The sequence below is a fragment of the Callionymus lyra genome, chromosome 18 (assembly GCF_982586985.1).
Source record: "Callionymus lyra chromosome 18, fCalLyr1.hap1.1, whole genome shotgun sequence".
NCBI lineage: Eukaryota > Metazoa > Chordata > Actinopteri > Syngnathiformes > Callionymidae > Callionymus > Callionymus lyra.
Window position 1 is genome coordinate 4,379,102 of NC_141835.1, and position 26,521 is coordinate 4,405,622.

General features: G+C 38.8%; 2 protein-coding genes across 6 annotated transcripts in view; both read left to right on the top strand.

The window, feature by feature from the left end:
* The window catches only part of map4k5 (mitogen-activated protein kinase kinase kinase kinase 5), a 30,046-nt gene extending 23,884 nt beyond the window's left edge, over nucleotides 1–6,162 (top strand). For all 5 annotated transcript variants that reach the window (XM_087780516.1, XM_087780512.1, XM_087780513.1 and 2 more), the window contains 6 exons: nucleotides 2,816–2,993; nucleotides 3,062–3,130; nucleotides 3,191–3,283; nucleotides 3,349–3,419; nucleotides 4,427–4,482; nucleotides 5,762–6,162. In XM_087780516.1, the coding sequence (XP_087636642.1) occupies nucleotides 2,816–2,993; nucleotides 3,062–3,130; nucleotides 3,191–3,283; nucleotides 3,349–3,419; nucleotides 4,427–4,482; nucleotides 5,762–5,849 (555 nt within the window). In that variant the 3' untranslated portion in view covers nucleotides 5,850–6,162. The remainder of the gene's footprint in view (nucleotides 1–2,815; nucleotides 2,994–3,061; nucleotides 3,131–3,190; nucleotides 3,284–3,348; nucleotides 3,420–4,426; nucleotides 4,483–5,761) is intronic.
* An 841-nt stretch (nucleotides 6,163–7,003) lies between these two features.
* Nucleotides 7,004–25,184, top strand: cdkl1 (cyclin dependent kinase like 1 (CDC2 related kinase)). The gene is made up of 10 exons (XM_087780517.1): nucleotides 7,004–7,078; nucleotides 8,923–9,117; nucleotides 10,648–10,769; nucleotides 17,980–18,052; nucleotides 19,233–19,323; nucleotides 21,169–21,369; nucleotides 21,427–21,509; nucleotides 22,605–22,661; nucleotides 24,193–24,363; nucleotides 24,425–25,184. The coding sequence occupies exons 2-10, from the start codon at nucleotides 8,941–8,943 to the stop codon at nucleotides 24,521–24,523; spliced, it is 1,074 nt and encodes a 357-aa protein (XP_087636643.1). The 5' UTR covers nucleotides 7,004–7,078; nucleotides 8,923–8,940; the 3' UTR covers nucleotides 24,524–25,184.
* The last annotated feature ends 1,337 nt before the right edge of the window (nucleotides 25,185–26,521 follow it).

The following is a 26,521-nucleotide window of genomic DNA, read 5'->3' on the forward strand; positions in this document are numbered from 1 at the left end:
TATTACTTCACTGGATCACTAGTGTTTGACTAGATCATAAGTTAGTATTACTTCACTGGATCACTAGTGTTTGACTAGATCATAAGTTAGTATTACTTCACTGGATCACTAGTGTTTGACTAGATCAGAAGTTAGTATTACTTGACTGGATTACTAGTGTTTGACTAGATCATAAGTTAGTATTACTTCACTGGATCACTAGTGTTTGACTAGATCATAAGTTAGTATTACTTCACTGGATCACTAGTGTTTGACTAGATCATAAGTTAGTATTACTTCACTGGATCACTAGTGTTTGACTAGATCATAAGTTAGTATTACTTCACTGGATCACTAGTGTTTGACTAGAGCATAAGTTAGTATTACTTCACTGGATCACTAGTGTTTGACTAGATCATAAGTTAGTATTACTTCACTGGATCACTAGTGTTTGACTAGATCATAAGTTAGTATTACTTCACTGGATCATTAGTGTTTGACTAGATCACAAGTTAGTATTACTTCACTGGATCATTAGTGTTTGACCAGATCATAAGTTAGTATTACTTCACTGGATCACTAGTGTTTGACTAGATCATAAGTTAGTATTACTTCACTGGATCACTAGTGTTTGACTAGATCATAAGTTAGTATTACTTCACTGGATCACTAGTGTTTGACTAGATCATAAGTTAGTATTACTTCACTGGATCACTAGTGTTTGACTAGATCATAAGTTAGTATTACTTCACTGGATCATTAGTGTTTGACTAGATCACAAGTTAGTATTACTTCACTGGATCATTAGTGTTTGACCAGATCATAAGTTAGTATTACTTCACTGGATCACTAGTGTTTGACTAGATCATAAGTTAGTATTACTTCACTGGATCACTAGTGTTTGACTAGATCATAAGTTAGTATTACTTCACTGGATCACTAGTGTTTAACTAGATCATAAGTTAGTATTACTTCACTGGATCACTAGTGTTTGACTAGATCATAAGTTAGTATTACTTCACTGGATCACTAGTGTTTGACTAGATCATAAGTTAGTATTACTTCACTGGATCACTAGTGTTTGACTAGATCATAAGTTAGTATTACTTCACTGGATCACTAGTGTTTGACTAGATCATAAGTTAGTATTACTTCACTGGATCACTAGTGTTTGACTAGATCATAAGTTAGTATTACTTCACTGGATCACTAGTGTTTGACTAGATCATAAGTTAGTAGTACTTCACTGGATCACTAGTGTTTGACTAGATCATAAGTTAGTATTACTTCACTGGATCACTAGTGTTTGACTAGATCATAAGTTAGTAATACTTCACTGGATCACTAGTGTTTGACTAGATCATAAGTTAGTATTACTTCACTGGATCACTAGTGTTTGACTAGATCATAAGTTAGTATTACTTCACTGGATCACTAGTGTTTGACTAGATCACAAGTTAGTATTACTTCACTGGATCACTAGTGTTTGACTAGATCAGAAGTTAGTATTACTTCACTGGATCACTAGTGTTTGACTAGATCAGAAGTTAGTATTACTTCACTGGATCACTAGTGTTTGACTAGATCAGAAGTTAGTATTACTTCACTGGATCACTAGTGTTTGACTAGATCACAAGTTAGTATTACTTCACTGGATCACTAGTGTTTGACTAGATCACAAGTTAGTATTACTTCACTGGATCACTAGTGTTTGACTAGATCACAAGTTAGTATTACTTCACTGGATCACTAGTGTTTGACTAGATCAGAAGTTAGTATTACTTCGCTGGATCACTAGTGTTTGACTAGATCATAAGTTAGTATTACTTCACTGGATCACTAGTGTTTGACTAGATCACAAGTTAGTATTACTTCACTGGATCACTAGTGTTTGACTAGATCATAAGTTAGGATTACTTCACTGGATCACTAGTGTTTGACTAGATCATAAGTTAGTATTACTTCACTGGATCACTAGTGTTTGACTAGATCATAAGTTAGTATTACTTCACTGGATCACTAGTGTTTGACTAGATCAGAAGTTAGTATTACTTCACTGGATCACTAGTGTTTGACTAGATCAGAAGTTAGTATTACTTCACTGGATCACTAGTGTTTGACTAGATCATAAGTTAGTATTACTTCACTGGATCACTAGTGTTTGACTAGATCAGAAGTTAGTATTACTTCGCTGGATCACTAGTGTTTGACTAGATCATAAGTTAGTATTACTTCACTGGATCACTAGTGTTTGACTAGATCACAAGTTAGGATTACTTCACTGGATCACTAGTGTTTGACTAGATCATAAGTTAGTATTACTTCACTGGATCACTAGTGTTTGACTAGATCATAAGTTAGTATTACTTCACTGGATCACTAGTGTTTGACTAGATCAGAAGTTAGTATTACTTCACTGGATCACTAGTGTTTGACTAGATCAGAAGTTAGTATTACTTCACTGGATCACTAGTGTTTGACTAGATCAGAAGTTGGTATTACCTCACTGGATATACTGAGCTAAGACGTGTCGCCATAGCAACCGAGCCTAACAAGCTGCGCCGCACAGTTCACAGACGGACGGAGACGTAAACAACAACGAGACATAGAAGTACAAATTGACAACTTGACACTGATTGGTCGAAGTGCGAATTTAATAAATGCTTGATTTATACAATAAAAAATATAAATTATCACATGTTTTCCAAATGCATATCACACGAGACAATATCACATTATCGATATGTTTTTGATATATCGTGGAGCCTTAATCTTGACCATATCATCGTATAAACCCTGATGTTTAAGTTCATATTCCCTCTAATGGTCTCCGCAGCACTTCGACTTCCCTCTGCCGAGTCCACTGAAGGTGTTCGAGATGCTGGTGGTCCCGGAGCAGGAGTACCCGCTGGTGTGCGTGGCCATCAGCCGGGGCGCCGACCCCAGCCAGGTGGTCCGCTTCGAGACCATCAACCTCAACTCCTGCTCGTCCTGGTTCACGGAGATCGGCACGAGTGAGCCCCAAGATCCGCAGACGCGTTTCGAGAAAGTCGTCCAATCAACTCTTCTCTCTCGTCCTCAGCCAACCAGCAGGTGGACGCCATCCACGTGACGCAGCTGGAGCGAGACACGGTGCTGGTGTGTCTGGACCGTGAGTGGACCCGGCGCTAAGTTTCACGACCAGTTTAAAGACACGGCGTTTGTTCCTCAGAAAACCTGAAGATCGTGAACCTCCAAGGTCGACTCAAGTCCAACAAGAAGCTGGCGTCGGAGCTGAGCTTCGACTTCTGCATCGGTTCCGTCGGTGAGTCGAGAAGCTGCGGAGATGTTTGATGGAACGTGTCTTTAAACCATCGTTTGTTCTCCAAGTGTGTCTTCAGGACAGCGTCCTGGCCTTCTGGAAGCACGGCATGCAGGGGAAGAGCTTCAAGTCTAACGAGGTTCGACGTCCATTTTCTCTTTTTCTTGTTTCCTTAAAAATCCAATATTCAAAAAGGTTTTCTTTCATTTGACTTATAAACCGTTTCTGTGTATCGTCCCTCAATATATATACCTTTAAAAAAAAAAGAAAAAGTAATTTATATTTGGAAATTAAGTTATTATACTTGTTATTTAATATATAAAGTAAAATTATTTAAGTATTTTTGTCGTTTATTTAATTTTTAGTTAATTTTTTCCAGTGAAAAACATTTTATTTTACTCCGGTTTTCCTCCCGCGGTCCAAAACCAAGAGTTTGATTTATTTCCCACAAATTGTCTGTAGTTTAACATTAGCCGCCTGTCCAGGGTGTCCCCTGCCTCTCGCCCCCAAGTAGCTGGGAAAGATCCCGAACCCCGGGAATAAGCGATAGAAAATAGTCTCCAGCAGGTGGCAGTAGTGTTCCATAACGCGCTTACGTAAACATGCATAGTAACCACGGGCAAAGACTACGCGAATCTTCAAGTTATTTGTGGATCCTGATGGTAATTCTTGACCAAATGAATTCCATTTTTTTCCGTTATTTTCCAACTTCTTTTCAACGTCGGAATCTTTGGTCAAGTTCTGGTCCGTCCCTGTCGACGACACGATCACGTGACGATCGTCCGACCGGAGCCGAGGTCTTCAACGCCTTGGTAATGAATCTGATCCCGGTTCCGCCTCGGCTGCGTCTTTGTGTGGCGCGGCACGACGAAAGTTCAAGAGGTCGCGGGGAGGTGAAGCCTCGGGGTTATTATGAAACCCGACACACGCCTGATAAATGTCAGCATGAAGAATTCATGATCATAAGCGACGCCGAGCCAAGAGACGCTCATAACCGTCACACCTGAACCGACCCGAGACGTCGGGATCCAGTCCCGGGACTCACACCTGCCACAGGTGTCTCTCGACGCGTCCGACAATAAAACCGTTTTGAACACATTGACACGAATATTGCGACGTTCATGACTCACTTGTTTACGTCCTCAGGTCACCCAAGAGATCTGTGATCCCAGCAGAGTTTTCCGTCTCCTCGGATCCGACAGGTTCGTCAGAGGTTTTTTTTTTAATGAATTCATTCAAGACGTTCTTTTGTCCATTTATATCGTCTTCTGCGAGTAACGAGCTCAAGTACATATCGTTAACGTTTAAGAATTTCATGTCTTATCTCATTATAAATCTTTATTTTTTTCATTTTTATTAAAAAATATCAGATGAATACGAGACAAAAACGAGATTCAAGTCTCGTAAAGACGCTCGCGAAGTGAAAAGTTGTAGTTTTGAGTCGTTATTAAGGTCAAAACTAAAATATATGATTAAAAAATGCACATTTCAACGTATTCAGTCGCAAAAAAACTACTTGTTTGATTAAAATATGCTTTTGTATATACAATTTTAATTTTTTTTAAGGGTTTATTTTTGTTATTAAAGCTCTTTGCGCTTGATGATCTACTGACTCCTTTAAGAAACGTCTTAAGACGTTTCCATTTGTTCAGGCTTTTCCTTGATTTTCTGGAACTCCTGTGTTGTTATCAGTATTATCTTGATCTTTAAAATATATACTTTATTGAATATTGTTTTGATTGTTTAAGCGCTTTGTGACCCTGGTCTGGAAAAGCGCTATATAAATAAATATTACTTACTTACTTACTTACAAGCTGATTATAAAATGCAATAGCATTGAAGTATATCAAATTTTAGGATGAGTTTTATTTTGAAAATACTTGTTTATCGAAAAATTAAAATGAATTAAAGCAAAAATGTTATATTGTTTTCTAGCACAAAAATCTTGTTGAATCCCTTGAACATCATTGACTTCATTATGAAGTTCAAGTGAATTCAAATGTTGCTCTTCAGTCGTTTCAAAGATCAATATGTTGAACATCAAAGTGAGGATGATGAGGAGGAGGAAGAGGGGGGGGGGGGCACAGATCCGAGGATTGTCTTTTTTCTTCTTGTCGCCGCCATGTTTTATTCACCGGCGCCGTGGTCCTGCCAGCCTGGTTTGAGTGTCTCTCAGCGCATCTGTAATTTCATCTGAAGCGTCACTGACACGAGAAGATCCATCGTCCACGTCCATTAGCTGCCGTTTAACTCTGCAGGTCCACGAGTCCGTCCACCAGTCTAACCGTCTCGAGGCTCTACGGCTCACCTGGACTCGGAACTGGTTTAGAACTCAGGATTAAAATGACATTAAGAACAACTTTGTGCTTAAATTCTTACTGTTTTTTTAAATAACGACCAAACGTAAGTTTAAATTCACTCGAGTACAAAAGTGTTTAATAAAAGATTGAAAATGAATGAATTTTCTTGCGTTTCCTGCAGGGTGGTGGTCCTGGAAAGCAGGCCCACGGACAACCCGACGGCCCTGAGCAACCTCTACATCCTGGCCGGCCACGAGAACAGCTACTGAAGGCCTCAGGAGGAGGTTCTGGACCCGCGGGTCGCCTTAAACCCACGAAAAGTGCCATTTCCCCCGGAGAAGCAGCAGATCAATAATCTCTGGATATATTTATTAACGCTTTGGCTTCTTCTGTAACTGTTACTGCATTTTTAGAAAAAAAAAAAACTTTTATTCTCCTTTTATAAACGTGTCATTATTTGCACCATATAAGCACTTTTGTACATTTTTAAAAATTTAAGATAAAAGATGAGGGACGGCGCTCGGTGTTCTTAACATTCTGGCACAAATGTGTGTTTTTTTTGTAATAAAAGGTGACAAAGTGTCAGGAAGTCGTTTCCGTTTTGTCTCGTCGTGACGTCGTCGACTCTAATGACTCTCTGAGGAGGAGCTGGAAAAACATCAGGTCCTCTCTGTCAGGTTGTTCCTCTGAGAGGTTCTTCTTCTTCTTCGTCTCTCCTGAAGGCGGAGCCAGGAGCAGAAGACCTGGACCCCCAGTGAGTCTGGCACCTTCAAAATAAAAGTCTCACTTTGAATTCATTTATCTTGCTTTCGAATATTTAAGTTGATAATTCTCCTAATTTCTAATAGATAAATTACCAAATATTTAACTTCATTTTCTTCTACATCTTTCTTATAATCCGTTGCATTTACGAGTGAAATTCAATCTTTGATTCACGTTTTTATAACTAAAGAAAAATCACTGAAATAAAAGAAAAAAAAATTAATTTCATATTAACTAGATGATGCGTTCACTGACCAGCAAACTGTTTCTGAGATTAAACGTTTTCTCAGAGGTGGTCAGTGACGTGTTTTTTATTCAGTGAGTAGTTTTATTTGATTAAAACTCTCGTTTTTAGATATTCTTACTTCTAAATATTGTTATTCAGTAGATTTTTTTTAAATAATAATTTAACCCTTTCAACATGTTTTCCGTTATTGGCTTTTAAACTATAGATGACACGCATACATACATTTAAATCGATATAAGTATTAAGTATATTTATATATTTCTACGATAGTAAAATCTTTCCACTATACATTTCAATAACGTGAAGACGTTTTAAGGATATTAATTTAGTTTTAAATCATTTCCCGTCTCCAGTGACGTGTCTTATTGTGAAAGGTGACCGGATGTGTTCCCGCAGCGTCCTTTGATCTCCGCGCACGAGCTCAGTGTTGACGTGCGTCAGGAGGAGTGAACACGTCACAGCTTCTTCTCTGATGATCCTCGTCTTCAAGTAGGTTTTACTTCACTTTAAACTATTTAACGACTCATTGCAAGGTTTGTTTCTGGTGAATGTCTGCAGCTTTACAGAGTTTTGTTGGAGAAACAAGTTGAATTTGATACAAATGTCTTTTATTGTGAAAGTATGATGCGCTTCAGTCATATTTGATGTTTAGTTTCCTCTGAAGCGTCGTTTCTAAAATCAAATGAATGTTTGCAGCAAATAAGGAGAAACATTTGTGATAAAATAAATAAATAATTCTGCAAAAAACAAGTAGAAAATAATTTGTTTTTAATTTATAAAGTTAAAATAAATATAATGTTAGTTGTTAGCTTTTCTTTCACGTGACTTCCTGTTGTTGATCTGATGGTTTGAATGTAAAAGCGAGAGTTTGTCTCTCTTATCTCCTCCTCTAGAGTTTGTCTCTCCTCTTATCTCCTCCTCTAGAGTTGTTCTCTCCTCTTATCTCCATCTCCTCTAGAGTTGTTCTCTCCTAGAGTTTTTCTCACCTCCTTTAGAGTTTTTCTCTCCTCCTCTTATCTCCTCCTCTAGCGTTGTTCTCTCCTCCTCTAGAGTTTTTCTCTCCTCCTCAAGAGTTTTTCTCTCCTCCTCAAGAGTTTTTCTCTCCTCCTCTATAGTTGTTCTCTCCTCCTCTATAGTTGTTCTCTCCTTCTAGAGTTGTTCTCTCCTCCTCTTCTCTCCTCCTCTAGAGTTTGTCTCTCCTGTTATCTCCTCCTCCTCTAGAGTTGTTCTCTCCTAGAGTTTTTCTCACCTCCTTTAGAGTTTTTCTCTCCTCCTCTTATCTCCTCCTCTAGCATTGTTCTCTCCTCCTCTAGAGTTTTTCTCTCCTCCTCAAGAGTTTTTCTCTCCTCCTCAAGAGTTTTTCTCTCCTTCTAGAGTTGTTCTCTCCTCCTCTTATCTCCTCCTCTAGAGTTTGTCTCTCCTGTTATCTCCTCCTCCTCTAGAGTTGTTCTCTCCTAGAGTTTTTCTCCCCTCCTTTAGAGTTTTTCTCTCCTCCTCTTATCTCCTCCTCTAGCGTTGTTCTCTCCTCCTCTAGAGTTTTTCTCTCCTCCTCTAGAGTTTTTCTCTCCTCCTCAAGAGTTTTTCTCTCCTCCTCTATAGTTGTTCTCTCCTTCTAGAGTTGTTCTCTCCTCCTCTTCTCTCCTCCTCTAGAGTTGTTCTCTCCTCCATCTAGAGTTGTTCTCTCCTCCTCTTCTCTCCTCGTCTAGTTTTTCTCACCTCCTTTAGAGTTTTTCTCTCCTCCTCTATAGTTGTTCTCTCCTTCTAGAGTTGTTCTCTCCTCCTCTTCTCTCCTCCTTCTAGAGTTGTTCTCTCCTCCTCTTCTCTCCTCCTCAAGAGTTGTTCTCTCCTCCTCTTCTCTCCTCCTCTATAGTTGTTCTCTCCTTCTAGAGTTGTTCTCTCCTCCTTCTAGAGTTGTTCTCTCCTCCTCTTCTCTCCTCCTCTAGAGTTGTTCTCTCCTCTTCTTCTCTTCTCCTCAAGAGTTTTTCTCTCCTCCTCTATAGTTGTTCTCTCCTTCTAGAGTTGTTCTCTCCTCCTCAAGAGTTTTTCTCTCCTCCTCTATAGTTGTTCTCTCCTTCTAGAGTTATTCTCTCCTCTCCTCTTCCTCTTATCTCCTCCTCTAGAGTTGTTCTCTCCTCCTCACTCCTCTCCTCCTCTCCTCCTCTAGAGTTGTTCTCTCCTCCTCCTCCTCAAGAGTTATTCTCTCCTCCGCACTCCTCTCCTCCTCTCCTCCTCTAGAGTTGTTATCTCCTCCTCTTATCTCCTCCTCTAGAGTTATTCTCTCCTCCTCACTCCTCTCCTCCTCCTCCTCACTCCTCTCCTCCTCTCCTCCTCAGCCTGGAGCAGGAGGTCAGATGCCGAGGATGGAGAGATACGAAAAGATCAGTAAAATAGGAGAAGGTTCGTACGGTGTTGTGTTCAAGTGCAGGAGCAGAGAGTCGGGACAGATCGTTGCCATTAAGAAGTTCGTGGAGTCAGAGGACGACCCTGTGATCAAGAAGATCGCGCTGAGAGAGATCAGGATGTTGAAGGTACTTCCTGTCTGCTTTCAAAATAAGATGGATATTTTACTCTCCTTTTTCCTGTTCATGTCTTCTTTCATTCCTCATTTACTTTTTTTCTTTCACATCACTTTTTTATGTTTTTGTCTTCTTTGTCTTCTTATTAGTCTGTTTTTCTCTTTCTTCTTCTTCCCATTCTTGTCATTTATCTTCTTCCTTCTCCGGTTCATTCCCTTCATCTTTGTTGAATTATTGTTCATCGTTTTCTGTTCTTCTTTTCCATCTTCTTTATATGTCTTTGTTTTCTTTACTTCTTCATCTTTCTATTCTTTTTCCTCTTTCTATTTTTATCTCCACTTTTTCTTGCTATTCTTCATTTTTCTCTCCTTTTTATATTTTAATCATCATCTTTCTGTTTTTTCATCTTAATGTTCTCTCTATTCTTTATCTTCTTTTCAAATATTTTTTCTATTCTTCATTTTCTTTTTATATTCTTTACATTCATCTTCACCTTCTTCTTTATAATCTTCTTTTTCCTAACCTTCATCATCTTTCTCTTCTTCATCTTCTACTTTCTATTTTTTAATTTTGTCTTCATCGTCTTTCTATTCTTTATCTTCTTTTTCTTCTCGCTTTTCCTGACTTTCATCTTCTTTCTATTTCTCGTCTTCTTTTTTGTTTTCCTATTATTTACTTTTTTCTTTCTATTCTTTATTTTCTTTTATTCTATTCTTCACATGTATCTTCATCTTCTGATTTCTATTCCTTGTTTTTTCTTAATCCTTCTATTTTTACTTTCATCTTCTTTTCATTTAATTTCTACTTCCCCTTTCTATTCTTTATCTTCCTTTTATTCATGCTTTTCCTGACTTTCATCTTCTTTCTATTCCTCGTCTTCTTTTTGGTTTTCCTATTATTTACTTTCTTCTTTCTATTCTTTATTTTCTTTTTTTTTCTATTTACATTTATCTTCATCTTCCCTCTTTTCCTGATCTTTTTTTAATCTTTCCTTTTTCTACTTTCATCTTCTTTTTATTTTACTTTCATCTTCTTGTCTCCTGTTTTTCTTCGTCCTAATCTTATTCTTCTTTCGGATAGAATTGTATCTACTTTTCTTCTTCCTCCTCTTTGCTAGTCTCCTCCTCCTTCATCCCTCCATCATATCTTCTCACGATATAAAGAGTGAAATATATATTATTTCTTGACAGTCCTTCAGAATAAAAGCTCCTCAGACTCCCTCAGTAAAGAGTCTAGTGCAGGTGGAGTGTGTTGAGCAGCAGGAACCTCTGACAGTAAAGTTCAGGAGACAAGTTTGTTGCTGCTTTAGAACTCTTAGGGCAGGATTGTAAAGAGGTCCACAGCTGCACAATAACCTCCTGAGACTCAACAAACCTGAAGGACACGCAGGAGTTTCAAGGTCATGGAAGAACGGCTTCCATCCGTCATACGTGGGGGGGGGGGGGGCTCGTAAAGTAGAGACGGGATCCGTCGTCATGACAACGGTGTGTTTACGAGCGTCTTCTTTCACGCGTGTGTTTGAAGCTCGTGTTTGTTCTTCAGCAACTCAAACACATCAACCTGGTGAACCTGCTGGAGGTCTTCAGGAGGAAGCGCAGACTTCACCTGGTGTTCGAGTACTGCGACCACACCGTGCTCCACGAGCTGGACCGGCACCCCAGAGGGTGGGTGGAGGTCCTGGGTCCGGCCCGGGCTTTTGTTCAACACATTTTTATTTCTTATTGTTGTTTTAAATGATTTGATTTCCTTCTTAACCCATTGATTTTTTAATATGTTGGTAATTGAACATTATTTTTTATAAATTCTGAAATATATTTACATTTGTATTAAATAAATGATACAATTATTCATAGATTTAATAGATAAAACCAAGAGCCAGGACTAGAGCCAGGAATCCTTTGGGTTTTCTTTAGGTTCTGTTCATTAAATAATGTTTATATTTAAGGTTAAATTAGTTTTTATTGAACAAATTATACCATAATTGTAAGATTTAATAGATAAAGAGGCCAGGACTTCAAACTAGTCATTTTTACATCGAAATCTTTAGTTTTTTAAGTTCTGTTCTTTAAATAATGTATATATTTAAGGTTAAATTAGTTTTTATTGAATAAATTATCCCATAATTATTAGATTTAATAGATAAAGAGGCCAGGACTTCAAACTAGTCATTTTTACATCGAAATCTTTCGTTTTTTTAGGTTCAGGGCATTCAATAATTTATATATTTAAAGGCTAAATTAGTTTTTATTGAATCATGTAATTAAATAGTTTTTATATTGAAAGATTGAATTGGTTTTTATTGATTTAATTATAAAAGTCTTAATAAATTTAAATAAAACCAAGAGTCAGGACTTAAAATTGTTTTCCAATAAATATACCGTGTTTTTTCGAGTGTTTTGACTTTTTATTCAGCATTAATTGTTGTGTTTAAACTTATTTGTACCATTTAATATACAAAAAAACAAGAACAATGACGGCTCTTCTACTCCAGCAGTAAAGGATTCACACGTCAGTGACCCATGAGTCATTCAAAAAAGAATCGAATTGGAAAATAAATCTGGTTTTAAATGACGATTAAATCATAGTTTAATCTCCGCGGGATTTGTCTCCCCCTGTGGTGAGACATTGTCATTACAAAAATAAGCTTTTCAAACACAACTTTATTTAAAAAAACTGAAAACACAAGAGAAGGTTCTACTAAGAGGAGGATGAAGATGGAGATCAGCTCAGAACACGCCTGACACTGAAACATTACTCTATAAATTGCCGCCGCGGTTGCTTCTCATTACACAAAGTGTGTGTACATTCACTCGTGTGTGTACATTGTGTGTCCGGGGCCCGCGGGCCCGGCGCTGGTCGTCCAGGACGCCGGCCCTCGAGCCGTGAAGAATGTTTACAGGAACCCAGTCTTTGAGCCACATTTAAAAAGTCTGGACGCTCTGGTGTCGCAGAAGATAAAGAGCAGGAGGTCGGAGGTCGTTAATAACGGGCGCGAGCCTCGATTCACACGTTTCCACGGCAACAGCAGCAACAAAAGAGCCGCGGAGACGGTTTGAGATGCAGATGAGCATCAGAGGAACATGTTAGTTAGCGCTAGTTAACCCTTGGAGACACTATTGAAACATGTTAGTTAGCGCTAGTTAACCCGTGGAGACACTATTGAAACATGTTAGTTAGTGTTAGTTTACCCGTGGAAACATTATTGAAACATGTTAGTTAGTGTTAGTTTACCCGTGGAAACATTATTGAAACATGTTAGTTAGCGCTAGTTAACCCGTGGAGACACTATTGAAACATGTTAGTTAGCGCTAGTTAACCCGTGGAGACACTATTGAAACATGTTAGTTAGCGCTAGTTAACCCGTGGAGACACTATTGAAACATGTTAGTTAGCGCTAGTTAACCCGTGGAGACACTATTGAAACATGTTAGTTAGCGCTAGTTAACCCGTGGAGACACTATTGAAACATGTTAGTTAGCGTTAGTTAACCCGTGGAGACACTATTGAAACATGTTAGTTAGCGTTAGTTAACCCGTGGAGACACTATTGAAACATGTTAGTTAGCGCTAGTTAACCCGTGGAGACACTATTGAAACATGTTAGTTAGCGCTAGTTAACCCGTGGAAACACTATTGAAACATGTTAGTTAGCGTTAGTTAACCCGTGGAGACACTATTGAAACATGTTAGTTAGCGCTAGTTAACCTGTGGAAACATTATTGAAACATGTTAGTTAGCGCTAGTTAACCCGTGGAGACACTATTGAAACATGTTAGTTAGCGTTAGTTAACCCGTGGAGACACTATTGAAACATGTTAGTTAGCGTTAGTTAACCCGTGGAGACACTATTGAAACATGTTAGTTAGCGCTAGTTAACCCGTGGAGACACTATTGAAACATGTTAGTTAGCGCTAGTTAACCCGTGGAGACACTATTGAAACATGTTAGTTAGCGTTAGTTAACCCGTGGAGACACTATTGAAACATGTTAGTTAGCGTTAGTTAACCCGTGGAGACACTATTGAAACATGTTAGTTAGCGTTAGTTAACCCGGGGAGACACTATTGAAACATGTTAGTTAGCGCTAGTTAACCCGTGGAGACACTATTGAAACATGTTAGTTAGCGCTAGTTAACCCGTGGAAACACTATTGAAACATGTTAGTTAGCGTTAGTTAACCCGTGGAGAAACTATTGAAACATGTTAGTTAGCGTTAGTTAACCCGTGGAAACACTATTGAAACATGTTAGTTAGCGCTAGTTAACCCGTGGAAACACTATTGAAACATGTTAGTTAGCATTAGTTAACCCATGGAAACACTATTGAAACATGTTAGTTAGCGCTAGTTAACCCGTGGAAACACTATTGAAACATGTTAGTTAGCGCTAGTTAACCCGTGGAGACACTATGAAACATGTTAGTTAGCGCTAGTTAACCCCTGGAAACACTATTGAAACATGTTAGTTAGCGTTAGTTAACCCGTGGAAACACTATTGAAACATGTTAGTTAGCGCTAGTTAACCCGTGGAAACACTATTGAAACATGTTAGTTAGCGCTAGTTAACCCGTGGAAACACTATTGAAACATGTTAGTTAGCGCTAGTTAACCCGTGGAAACACTATTGAAACATGTTAGTTAGCGCTAGTTAACCCGTGGAGACACTATTGAAACATGTTAGTTAGCGCTAGTTAACCCGTGGAGACACTATTGAAACATGTTAGTTAGCACTAGTTAACCCGTGGAAACACTATTGAAACATGTTAGTTAGCGCTAGTTAACCCGTGGAAACACTATTGAAACATGTTAGTTAGCATTAGTTAACCCGTGGAGACACTATTGAAACATGTTAGTTAGCGCTAGTTAACCCGTGGAAACATGTTAGTTAGCGCTAGTTAACCCGTGGAGACACTATTGAAACATGTTAGTTAGCGCTAGTTAACCCGTGGAGACACTATTGAAACATGTTAGTTAGCGCTAGTTAACCAGTGGAAACACTATTGAAACATGTTAGTTAGCGCTAGTTAACCCGTGGAAACACTATCGAAACACGTTAGTTAGCGCTAGTTAACCCGTGGAGACACTATTGAAACATGTTAGTTAGCGCTAGTTAACCCGTGGAAACACTATTGAAACATGTTAGTTAGCGCTAGTTAACCCGTGGAAACACTATTGAAACATGTTAGTTAGCATTAGTTAACCCGTGGAGACACTATTGAAACATGTTAGTTAGCGCTAGTTAACCCGTGGAGACACTATTGAAACATGTTAGTTAGCGCTAGTTAACCCGTGGAGACACTATTGAAACATGTTAGTTAGCGCTAGTTAACCCGTGGAAACACTATTGAAACATGTTAGTTAGCGCTAGTTAACCCGTGGAGACACTATGAAACATGTTAGTTAGCGCTAGTTAACCCCTGGAAACACTATTGAAACATGTTAGTTAGCGTTAGTTAACCCGTGGAAACACTATTGAAACATGTTAGTTAGCGCTAGTTAACCCGTGGAAACACTATTGAAACATGTTAGTTAGCGCTAGTTAACCCGTGGAAACACTATTGAAACATGTTAGTTAGCGCTAGTTAACCCGTGGAAACACTATTGAAACATGTTAGTTAGCGCTAGTTAACCCGTGGAGACACTATTGAAACATGTTAGTTAGCGCTAGTTAACCCGTGGAAACACTATTGAAACATGTTAGTTAGCATTAGTTAACCCGTGGAGACACTATTGAAACATGTTAGTTAGCGCTAGTTAACCCGTGGAGACACTATTGAAACATGTTAGTTAGCGCTAGTTAACCCGTGGAAACACTATCGAAACATGTTAGTTAGCGCTAGTTAACCCGTGGAGACACTATTGAAACATGTTAGTTAGCGCTAGTTAACCCGTGGAGACACTATTGAAACATGTTAGTTAGCGCTAGTTAACCAGTGGAAACACTATTGAAACATGTTAGTTAGCGCTAGTTAACCCGTGGAGACACTATTGAAACATGTTAGTTAGCGCTAGTTAACCCGTGGAGACACTATTGAAACATGTTAGTTAGCGCTAGTTAACCAGTGGAAAAACTATTGAAACATGTTAGTTAGTGCTAGTTAACCCGTGGAAACACTATCGAAACACGTTAGTTAGCGCTAGTTAACCCGTGGAGACACTATTGAAACATGTTAGTTAGCGCTAGTTAACCCATGGAAACACTATTGAAACATGTTAGTTAGCGCTAGTTAACCAGTGGAAACACTATTGAAACATGTTAGTTAGCGCTAATTAACCCGTGGAAACACTATTGAAACATGTTAGTTAGCGCTAGTTAACCCGTGGAGACACTATTGAAACATGTTAGTTAGCGCTAGTTAACCCGTGGAGACACTATTGAAACATGTTAGTTAGCGCTAGTTAACCCGTGGAGACACTATTGAAACATGTTAGTTAGCGCTAGTTAACCCGTGGAAACACTATCGAAACATGTTAGTTAGCGCTAGTTAACCCGTGGAGACACTATTGAAACATGTTAGTTAGCGCTAGTTAACCCGTGGAAACACTATTGAAACATGTTAGTTAGCGCTAATTAACCTGTGGAAACACTATTGAAACATGTTAGTTAGCGCTAGTTAACCCGTGGAAACACTATTGAAACATGTTAGTTAGCGCTAGTTAACCTGTGGAGACACTATTGAAACATGTTAGTTAGCGCTAGTTAACCCGTGGAGACACTATTGAAACATGTTAGTTAGCGCTAGTTAACCCGTGGAGACACTATTGAAACATGTTAGTTAGCGCTAGTTAACCCGTGGAAACACTATTGAAACATGTTAGTTAGCGCTAGTTAACCCGTGGAAACACTATTGAAACATGTTAGTTAGCGCTAGTTAACCCTTGGAAACACTATTGAAACATGTTAGTTAGCGCTAGTTAACCCGTGGAGACACTATTGAAACATGTTAGTTTGTTAATTAACCCGTGGAAACACTATTGAAACATGTTAGTTAGCGTTAGTTAACCCGTGGAAACACTATTGAAACATGTTATTTAGTGTTAGTTAACCCGTGAAAACAGTATTGAAACATGTTAGTTAGCGTTAGTTAACCCGTGAAAACAGTATTGAAACATGTTATTTAGTGTTAGTTTACCCGTGGAAACATTATTGAAACATGTTAGTTAGTGTCAGTTAACCCGTGGAAACACTATTGAAACATGTTAGTTAGCGTTAGTTAACCCGTGGAGACACTATTGAAACATGTTAGTTAGCGTTAGTTAACCCGTGGAAACACTATTGAAACATGTTAGTTAGCGCTAGTTAACCCTTGGAAACAATATTGAAACATGTTAGTTAGCGCTAGTTAACCCGTGGAGACACTATTGAAACATGTTAGTTTGTTAATTAACCCGTGGAAACACTATTGAAACATGTTAGTTAGCATTAGTTAACCCGTTGAAACACTATTGATACATGTTATTTAGTGTTAGTTAACCCGTGAAAACACTATTGAAACATGTTAGTTAGTATTAGTTTACCCGTGGAAACATTATTGAAACATGTTAGTTAGTGTTAGTTAACCCGTGGAAACACTATTGAAACATGTTAGTTAGCGTTAGTTAACCCGTGGAAACACTATTGAAACATGTTAGTTAGCGCTAGTTAACCCGTGGAGACACTATTGAAACATGTTAGTTTGTTAATTAACCCGTGGAAACACTATTGAAACATGTTAGTTAGCGTTAGTTAACCCGTGGAAACACTATTGAAACATGTTATTTAGTGTTAGTTAACCCGTGAAAACAGTATTGAAACATGTTAGTTAGTGTTAGTTTACCCGTGGAAACATTATTGAAACATGTTAGTTAGTGTTAGTTTACCCGTGGAAACATTATTGAAACATGTTAGTTAGTGTTAGTTAACCCGTGGAAACACTATTGAAACATGTTAGTTAGCGTTAGTTAACCCGTGGAAACACTATTGAAACATGTTAGTTAGTGTTAGTTAACCTGTGGAAACACTATTGAAACATGTTAGTTAGTGTTAGTTTACCCGTGGAAACATTATTGAAACATGTTAGTTAGTGTTAGTTAACCCGTGGAAACACTATTGAAACATGTTAGTTAGCGCTAGTTAACCCGTGGAAACACTGTTTTAAATGTTACAAATGTAATGTTATCTTTAAGAATAAGATTCAACCATTTATATATTGAAGGGTTGAATTCAATCATTGAATAATTAATAGGTTTATTTTCAAAAGTTGAAAAAGAAAATGTCAATATTTTTCTAAATTAATTAAAATAATAGATACAGATTAATATTAATATATTTCAAAAAATATTTTTCTTAATTGTTTTTCAATTCGTTGCGTTTTAAATGTTAAAATGTTTAAATACCATAATGTCTGGTGAATTATACCAATGTTTTCATAGTGAATTAAAAAGACTATGAATTAAAACATATTTAATTTAGCTTTTGTTATTATTATTTTATTATTGAAATAAGAATATTAAACTCTGTGGAAATTCAATTTTTCAATAAAAATAAATTCAACATTTCAATTTAGAAATTATTGGAATAAATAGTTTAAAAAGAAAAGACGTGCCAAAAAACAACATCAGGATAAAAGTTTTTTATCTTAGTATTTTTCTATCCATAAATTTGTATTCATAACAAGTATTTTTATATCCATGTATTTCTATTACTAACCAGTATTTTTCTATCCATGTATTTCTATTACTAACCAGTATTTTTATATCCATGTATTTCTATTACTAACCAGTATTTTTCTATCCATGTACTTTTATTACTAACCAGTATTTTTCTATCCATGTACTTCTATTACTAACCAGTATTTTTCTATCCATGTACTTCTATTACTAACCAGTGTCTCCTCAGAGTTCCAGAGAACCTGGTGAGAAGCATCACGTGGCAAACTCTGCAGGCTGTAAACTTCTGTCACAAACAGAATGTACGTCTTCTTCACACTCTCTGTTTTCTCCTCTGTCCTCCTCTGTCCTCCTCTGTCCTCCTCTGTTCTCCTTCTCCTCCTCCTCTTCCTGCTTCTTCCTCTGTTCTCCTCCTCTGTTCTCCTTCTCCTTCTCCTTCTCCTCCTTCTTCCTCCATTCTCCTCCTCCTTCCTCCATTCTCCTCCTCCTTCCTCCGTTCTCCTCCTCCGTTCTCCTTCTCCTTCTCCTCCTTCTTCCTCCATTCTCCTCCTCCTTCCTCCATTCTCCTCCTCCTTTCTCCGTTCTCCTCCTCCGTTCTCCTTCTCCTCCTTCTTCCTCCATTCTCCTCCTTCTTCCTCCATTCTCCTCCTCCTTCCTCCATTCTCCTCCTCCTTCCTCCGTTCTCCTCCTCCGTTCTCCTCCTCCGTTCTCCTTCTCCTCCTTCTTCCTCCCTTCTCCTCCTTCTTCCTCCATTCTCCTCCTCCTTCCTCCATTCTCCTCCTCCTTCCTCCGTTCTCCTCCTCCGTTCTCCTTCTCCTTCTCCTCCTTCTTCCTCCATTCTCCTCCTTCTTCCTCCATTCTCCTCCTCCTTTCTCCGTTCTCCTCCTCCGTTCTCCTTCTCCTCCTTCTCCTCCTTCTTCCTCCATTCTCCTCCTTCTTCCTCCATTCTCCTCCTCCTTCCTCCATTCTCCTCCTCCTTCCTCCGTTCTCCTCCTCTGTTCTCCTTCTCCTCCTTCTTCCTCCATTCTCCTCCTTCTTCCTCCATTCTCCTCCTCCTTCCTCCATTCTCCTCCTCCTTCCTCCGTTCTCCTCCTCCGTTCTCCTTCTCCTCCTTCTTCCTCCATTCTCCTCCTTCTTCCTCCATTCTCCTCCTCCTTCCTCCATTCTCCTCCTCCGTTCTCCTTCTCCTCCTTCTTCCTCCATTCTCCTCCTTCTTCCTCCATTCTCCTCCTCCTTCCTCCATTCTCCTCCTCCGTTCTCCTTCTCCTCCTTCTTCCTCCATTCTCCTCCTTCTTCCTCCATTCTCCTCCTTCTTCCTCTGTTCTCCTCCTCCCTCTTCCATCTTCCTCTGTCCTCCTCTGTTCTCCTCCTTCCTCCTCCATCCTCCTCCCTCTTTCTTCCTCTCCTCCTCCCTCTTTCTCCTCCTTCCTCCTCCGTCCTCCTCCTCCATACGTTCACGTCTCACCAGTTGTTTCTCCTCAGTGCATCCATAGAGACGTGAAGCCTGAGAACATCCTCATCACCAAACATCAGGTCATTAAACTCTGTGACTTCGGCTTCGCAAGAATCCTCAGTGAGTCATGTGACCCTTGATCGCCCCCTACCTGTGGTCGTGATATCAGTTAGAAACATCATGTGACCCTTGATCGCCCCCTACCTGTGGTCGTGATATCAGTTAGAAACATCATGTGACCCTTGATCGCCCCCTACCTGTGGTCGTGATATCAGTTAGAAACATCATGTGACCCTTGATCGCCCCCTACCTGTGGTCGTGATATCAATTAGAAACATCATGTGACCCTTGATCGCCCCCTACCTGTGGTCGTGATATCAATTAGAAACATCATGTGACCCTTGATCGCCCCCTACCTGTGGTCGTGATATCAGTTAGAAACATCATGTGACCCTTGATCGCCCCCTACCTGTGGTCGTGATATCAATTAGAAACATCATGTGACCCTTGATCGCCCCCTACCTGTGGTCGTGATATCAGTTAGAAACATCATGTGACCCTTGATCGCCCCCTACCTGTGGTCGTGATATCAGTTAGAAACATCATGTGACCCTTGATCGCCCCCTACCTGTGGTCGTGATATCAGTTAGAAACATCATGTGACCCTTGATCGCCCCCTACCTGTGGTCGTGATATCAGTTAGAAACATCATGTGACCCTTGATCGCCCCCTACCTGTGGTCGTGACATCAGTTAGAAACATCATGTGACCCTTGATCGCCCCCTACCTGTGGTCGTGATATCAGTTAGAAACATCATGTGACCCTTGATCGCCCCCTACCTGTGGTCGTGATATCAGTTAGAAACATCATGTGACCCTTGATCGCCCCCTACCTGTGGTCGTGACATCAGTTAGAAACGTCATGTGACCCTTGATCGCCCCCTACCTGTGGTCGTGACATCAGTTAGAAACATCATGTGACCCTTGATCGCCCCCTACCTGTGGTCGTGATATCAGTTAGAAACATCATGTGACCCTTGATCGCCCCCTACCTGTGGTCGTGACATCAGTTAGAAACATCATGTGACCCTTGATCGCCCCCTACCTGTGGTCGTGACATCAGTTAGAAACATCATGTGACCCTTGATCGCCCCCTACCTGTGGTCGTGATATCAGTTAGAAACATCATGTGACCCTTGATCGCCCCCTACCTGTGGTCGTGACATCAGTTAGAAACATCATGTGACCCTTGATCGCCCCCTACCTGTGGTCGTGATATCAGTAAGAAACATCATGTGACCCTTGATCGCCCCCTACCTGTGGTCGTGACATCAGTTAGAAACATCATGTGACCCTTGATCGCCCCCTACCTGTGGTCGTGATATCAGTTAGAAACATCATGTGACCCTTGATCGCCCCCTACCTGTGGTCGTGATATCAGTTAGAAACATCATGTGACCCTTGATCGCCCCCTACCTGTGGTCGTGATATCAATTAGAAACATCATGTGACCCTTGATCGCCCCCTACCTGTGGTCGTGATATCAGTTAGAAACATCATGTGACCCTTGATCGCCCCCTACCTGTGGTCGTGACATCAGTTAGAAACATCATGTGACCCTTGATCGCCCCCTACCTGTGGTCGTGATATCAGTTAGAAACGTCATGTGAAATAATTCTGAAGCAAAATTACAAAAAAATTAAAAATATTCCTGAGACACATTTACAAAATTTGGTAACATACGTACAAACACATTTTTTTTTAAAAAGGAACAAACCTTGGAATTTTCAGCAAAAACAAACTGAAATTAATGTAAAAATTCTGATACAAAATTACAAGTTTCCTGAAACAAATAAACAAACTTTGGAAACAAATGTACAATTTTCTAGTTTGTAAATGTGTTCCTCCGGGCCACGGTACTTTATCGCCCCCTGTGGTCGTGATAGAAATGTCATGTGACTTCAGCCGGACCATGTGACTACTACACGGACTACGTGGCGACCCGATGGTACCGAGCGCCGGAGCTGCTGGTGGGCGACACTCAGTACGGAGCTGCTGTGGACGTCTGGGCCGTCGGCTGCGTGTTCGCCGAGCTGCTGTCGGGTCTTCCTCTGTGGCCCGGCAAGTCCGACATGGACCAGCTGTACCTGATCCGCAGGACTCTGGGTGAGGATCCGTCTGTGGGGAGATGATGGTCCAGGAACTCAAGGTCTGTTCCTGCAGGAGATCTGATCCCTCGACACCAGCTGGTCTTCAGCAACAACCAGTTCTTCAGCGGAGTCTCCATCCCAGAGCCTCAGGAGATGGTGAGTGGAGTTCTTATGATAGTTGTTCTGATAGTTGTTCTGATGGTTGTTCTGATGGTTGTTCTGATAGTTCTTCTGATAGTTGTTCTGATAGTTGTGCTGATGGTTGTTCTGATAGTTGTTCTGATGGTTATTTTGATGGATCTTCTGATAGTTGTTCTGATGGTTGTTCTGATAGTTCTTCTGATGGTTGTTCTGATAGTTGTTCTGATAGTTGTTCTGATAGTTGTTCTGATGGTTGTTCTGATAGTTCTTCTGATGGTTGTTCTGATAGTTCTTCTGATGGTTGTTCTGATAGTTGTTCTGATTGTTGTGCTGATGGTTGTTCTGATAGTTGTTCTGATGGTTATTCTGATGGTTGTTTTGATGATTCTTCTGATAGTTGTTCTGATGGCTGTTCTGATAGTTGTTCTGATGGTTGTTCTGATAGTTGTTCTGATGGTTGTTCTGATAGTTCTTCTGATGGTTGTTCTGATAGTTGTTCTGATTGTTGTTCTGATGGTTGTTCTGATAGTTGTTCTGATGGTTGTTCTGATGGTTATTTTGATGGTTCTTCTGATAGTTGTTCTGATTGTTGTGCTGATGGTTGTTCTGATAGTTCTCCTGATGGTTGTTCTGATAGTTGTTCTGATAGTTGTTCTGATGGTTGTTCTGATAGTTGTTCTGATGGTTATTCTGATAGTTATTTTGATGGTTCTTCTGATAGTTGTTCTGATTGTTGTGCTGATTGTTGCTCTGATAGTTGTTCTGATGGTTATTTTGATGGTTCTTCTGATAGTTGTTCTGATGGTTATTCTGATGGTTCTTCTGATAGTTATTCTGATGGTTGTTCTGATGGTTATTTTGATGATTCTTCTCATAGTTGTTCTGATGGCTGTTCTGGTAGTTGTTCTGATGGTTGTTCTCATAGTTGTTCTGATAGTTGTTCTCATAGTTATTCTGATAGTTATTCTGATGGATCGATCAGTCACATGATCCTCTGGGTGTCGTATGATTGGCTGAAGCTGAATCCAGTAGCTCGGTGCTCGTTTGCTAATGTCTGGTGACACGTAAAGATAACATGATAAATAACATTTATTTTGTTTTCTCTCCCAGGAAACGTTGGAACATAAATATCCAAACCTGTCGCACGAGGCTCTGAGTCTGTTGAAGGTAAACCAGAGTGTTTGTCAAATATGTCGAGTTAAAGAGAACAAAGTTACGCTACGAGGTCAAATAAAGAAGTAGAAACTCATGAATATATGATGAGCTCAGACAGAAGGTGGCGCTAGAATCAAGAAGAAAAGATGCTTTACCTGTAGCTCTCTTGCCACCACTGACACATCCTGCAAAGGATTTGTAGATCCAGATGGAAGACTAGATGGAAGCTGTATCTTCCTTCAAAAATCATCCGTTTTTGAGTGATTTTGCAAGAGAAGAGATGGAAAGCAACGATAACAATAACAATAACTATAACTATAACAATAAAAATAACATTAACTATAACTATAACATGAATATAAAAACATGTCAAGTACATTTCAGGGACCACAAGGGGGCAGCACAGCAGATACTCAAACCTCAATCAGACAAGTTGCCAATTTGTCTTGTTTTTTAATTAATTTAATATTTTATTTATTTATGGTTGATTTTTTAATAATTTAATTTAATATTTCCTTTTTTGTTGACTTTTTGTTTTTTGAATTAATTAATAAATTGAATATTTTCTATATTTATGGTTGATTTTTTCTTTTCTTCTTTTTTGAATAATTGAATTTAATGTTTTCTTAGTTTTTTCTTTTTTTATTAATTGTATTTAATATTTTCTTTGTTTTTTAATAATTGAATTTAATATTTTCTTTGTTTTTTAATAATTGAATTTAATATTTTCTTTGTTTTTTAATAATTGAATTTGATATTTTCTCCGTTTTTTATTTTTTGAATAATTGAATTTAATATATTCTTTATGTTTTTTCTTTTTTAAATAATTTAATATAATTTTTTCTTTTTTTTAAATTTAATTTAATATTTTCTTTTTTTTTTCTTTTTTTTTAAATAATTTAATTTAATTTTTTCTTTATGGTTGATTTTTATTTTCTTTTTTTTAATTAAATTTAATATTTTCTTTGTTTTTTTAAATAATTGAATTTAATATTTTCTTTGTTTTTTAATAATTGAATTTTATATTTTCTTAGTTTTTTATTTTTTGAATAATTGAATTTAATATATTCTTTATGTTTTTTTCTTTTTTAAATAATTTAATATAATTTTTTCTTTGTTTTTTCTTTGTTTTTTTAATTTAATTTAATATTTTCTTTTTTTTTAATAATTTAATTTAATATTTTCTTTATGGTTGATTTTTCTTTTCTTTTTTTAAATTAAATTTAATATTTTCTTTGTTTTTTTTTAATAATTCAATTTAATATTGTATTTATTTACTATTAATTTTTTTTAATTATTTGTTAATTAATATTCTAAAATTTAATTATCAACACTGGTGGTCGATGACGAACAAAAGTAAGTCATTTGTATTTATAGAGAGCTTTTCCAGACCAGGGTCACAAAGCGCTTAAACAATCAAAACCGTACTCAATAAAATAAATACTTTAAAGGGAAAGAATGATAAATCCAACAAAATGTTTAGCCATAAACGGCAGCATGCGTCCCATGATGCACTGCAACAGTAGCTGTGGTTCTGGTCCAGGACTGTGTTCAGATGGATCCCGGCGAGCGCTCCTCCTGCGAGCGGCTCCTGCAGCACCAGTACTTCAGCAGCCTGCGCCAGAAGAGCGAGTCCACGTCCTCTCGGGACCAGGACCGGGACCAGGACCGGAACAAGAGGACGCGCTTCCCTCGCAAGCACCTCCCGCCCGGGGTGAGAAGAACCCTCAGATCCTGCAGATGATCTTCTTTCAAACGCGTCCTCTCGTCCTCAGTATCTTCCTCAACTGACCGGCAGCAGCGTCTTCCCCGCCGTCGACAACAGGAAGTTCAACCTGCGCAGGTTCAACTACCATCTGCCCAACATCCAGTGACGACCCCGGGGTCACGGTCGCTCCCGCTGGAGGTCATTTTAGTGTAGTTTAGGTGGAGGACGAGGAGCTTCGCGTTGCTCCGGTTGCCAAATTTTGGATGAATTTTTACAAACTTTTTCTTTTTTTTATTCCCTCGACTTTTTTCTAACTTCAATGACTTTGATTTGACTTGAACCGATTGTTGCCAGTTTGTAAACACACAGTTGTGTGTGTGTGTGTGTGTGTGTGTGTGTGTGTGTGTGTGTGTGTGTGTGTGTGTGTGTGTGTGTGTGTGTGTGCTTGACCTTGACCGTGACCTTTGGTCATCAGTTTAGACATAGTTATATGTTACTATATCTGTAGCATCAATATTAAAATAATCAATTAAAAATGTGAATTTTTGACAATTTTTGTTGAAATAAGTTGAAATGTTTTGATTTGAAAGGTTTTAAGGATTTAATGATGTTCTTTGAATAATATAATTCAATAATTATAAATTAAAGGTTTATTTTGTTTTTAAATAAAGTTAATAATTAAAATATTTTCAAAATAATTAAAAACAAATGTACAGAGTTTGATATTCTAATTCCAATTATTCAAAAGTACATTTTCTAAATGTTTAATTTGTAGTCTTTTAAATGCAATATATAAATGTTGGTATAATAATAATAGAGTCACCAGACCAAACTAACAGAGCACAGAGCTACTGGATCCAACTTTCAGCCAATCATGTGACAGGCAGAGGATCATGTGACTGATCCATCAACTTTCAGCCAATCATGTGACAGGCAGAGGATCATGTGACTGATCCATCAACTTTCAGCCAATAATGTGACAGGCAGAGGATCATGTGACTGATCCATCAAGTAGCTCAGATTGTCTGTTTGAATATTTTTACATTACATTTGAAATGTTATGAATTAAAAAATATGATTCTATTATTTAAAAAAAAATTAAATACTGGAATTAAAATATCAAATTCTGTATGTGTTTTTTTTAATTTAGTGATTACAAAAATAAAATGCAAAATTTCAATAAAAAAAGTATTGGTCTAAATTATTTTTTTAAAATAATGCATAAAAAACGTTTAAATAATAAAATTCAATATTTCTGATGAGACTAAAATACTTTTGTGTATTTTAACGATCATCGTTGTTCGGTTGATCCTGACCTTTGACCTGAAGCTTCGACACGTGCGACTTGAACATGTGACGAACATACATGACGCGAGTTAAACAACCTTTGCTGCCGCGACACACACACACCCGCACACACACACACCCCCACACAGACACACACACACATACACACACACACACACACACACACACACACACACACACACACACACACACACACACACACACACACACACACACACACACCCCCACACACTCACACACGCACACACACACACACCCCCACACACACACACACACACTCACACACGCACACACACACGCACACACACACACACACACACACACACACACACACACCCCCACACACACACACACACACTCACACACACACGCACACACACACACACACACACACACACACACACACAGACACACACACCCCCACACACACACACACACACACACACACACACACACCCCCACACACACCCACACACACTCACACACGCACACACACACGCACACACACACACACACACACACACACAGACACACACACCCCCACACACACACACACACACACACACTCACACACTCACACACGCACGCACGCACACACACACACACACACACACAGACACACACACACACACAGACACTCACACCGAGGGAGTCGACACGTTTGCTGGTCTGTGATTGGTTCTTACGTTCATCTTCATCTTTACCTCGAACTCAAACCAAATAATCACAATCAGTCGTGATTCTTCATTAAAACTGTCTTTGGTGCTGAAAATACTGTGGTTTGTACTGAACTCAAGGAATAAATGATGTTTTCTTGCTTCGTTTCCCTTTAATGTCATTTATCACAACTTTACTG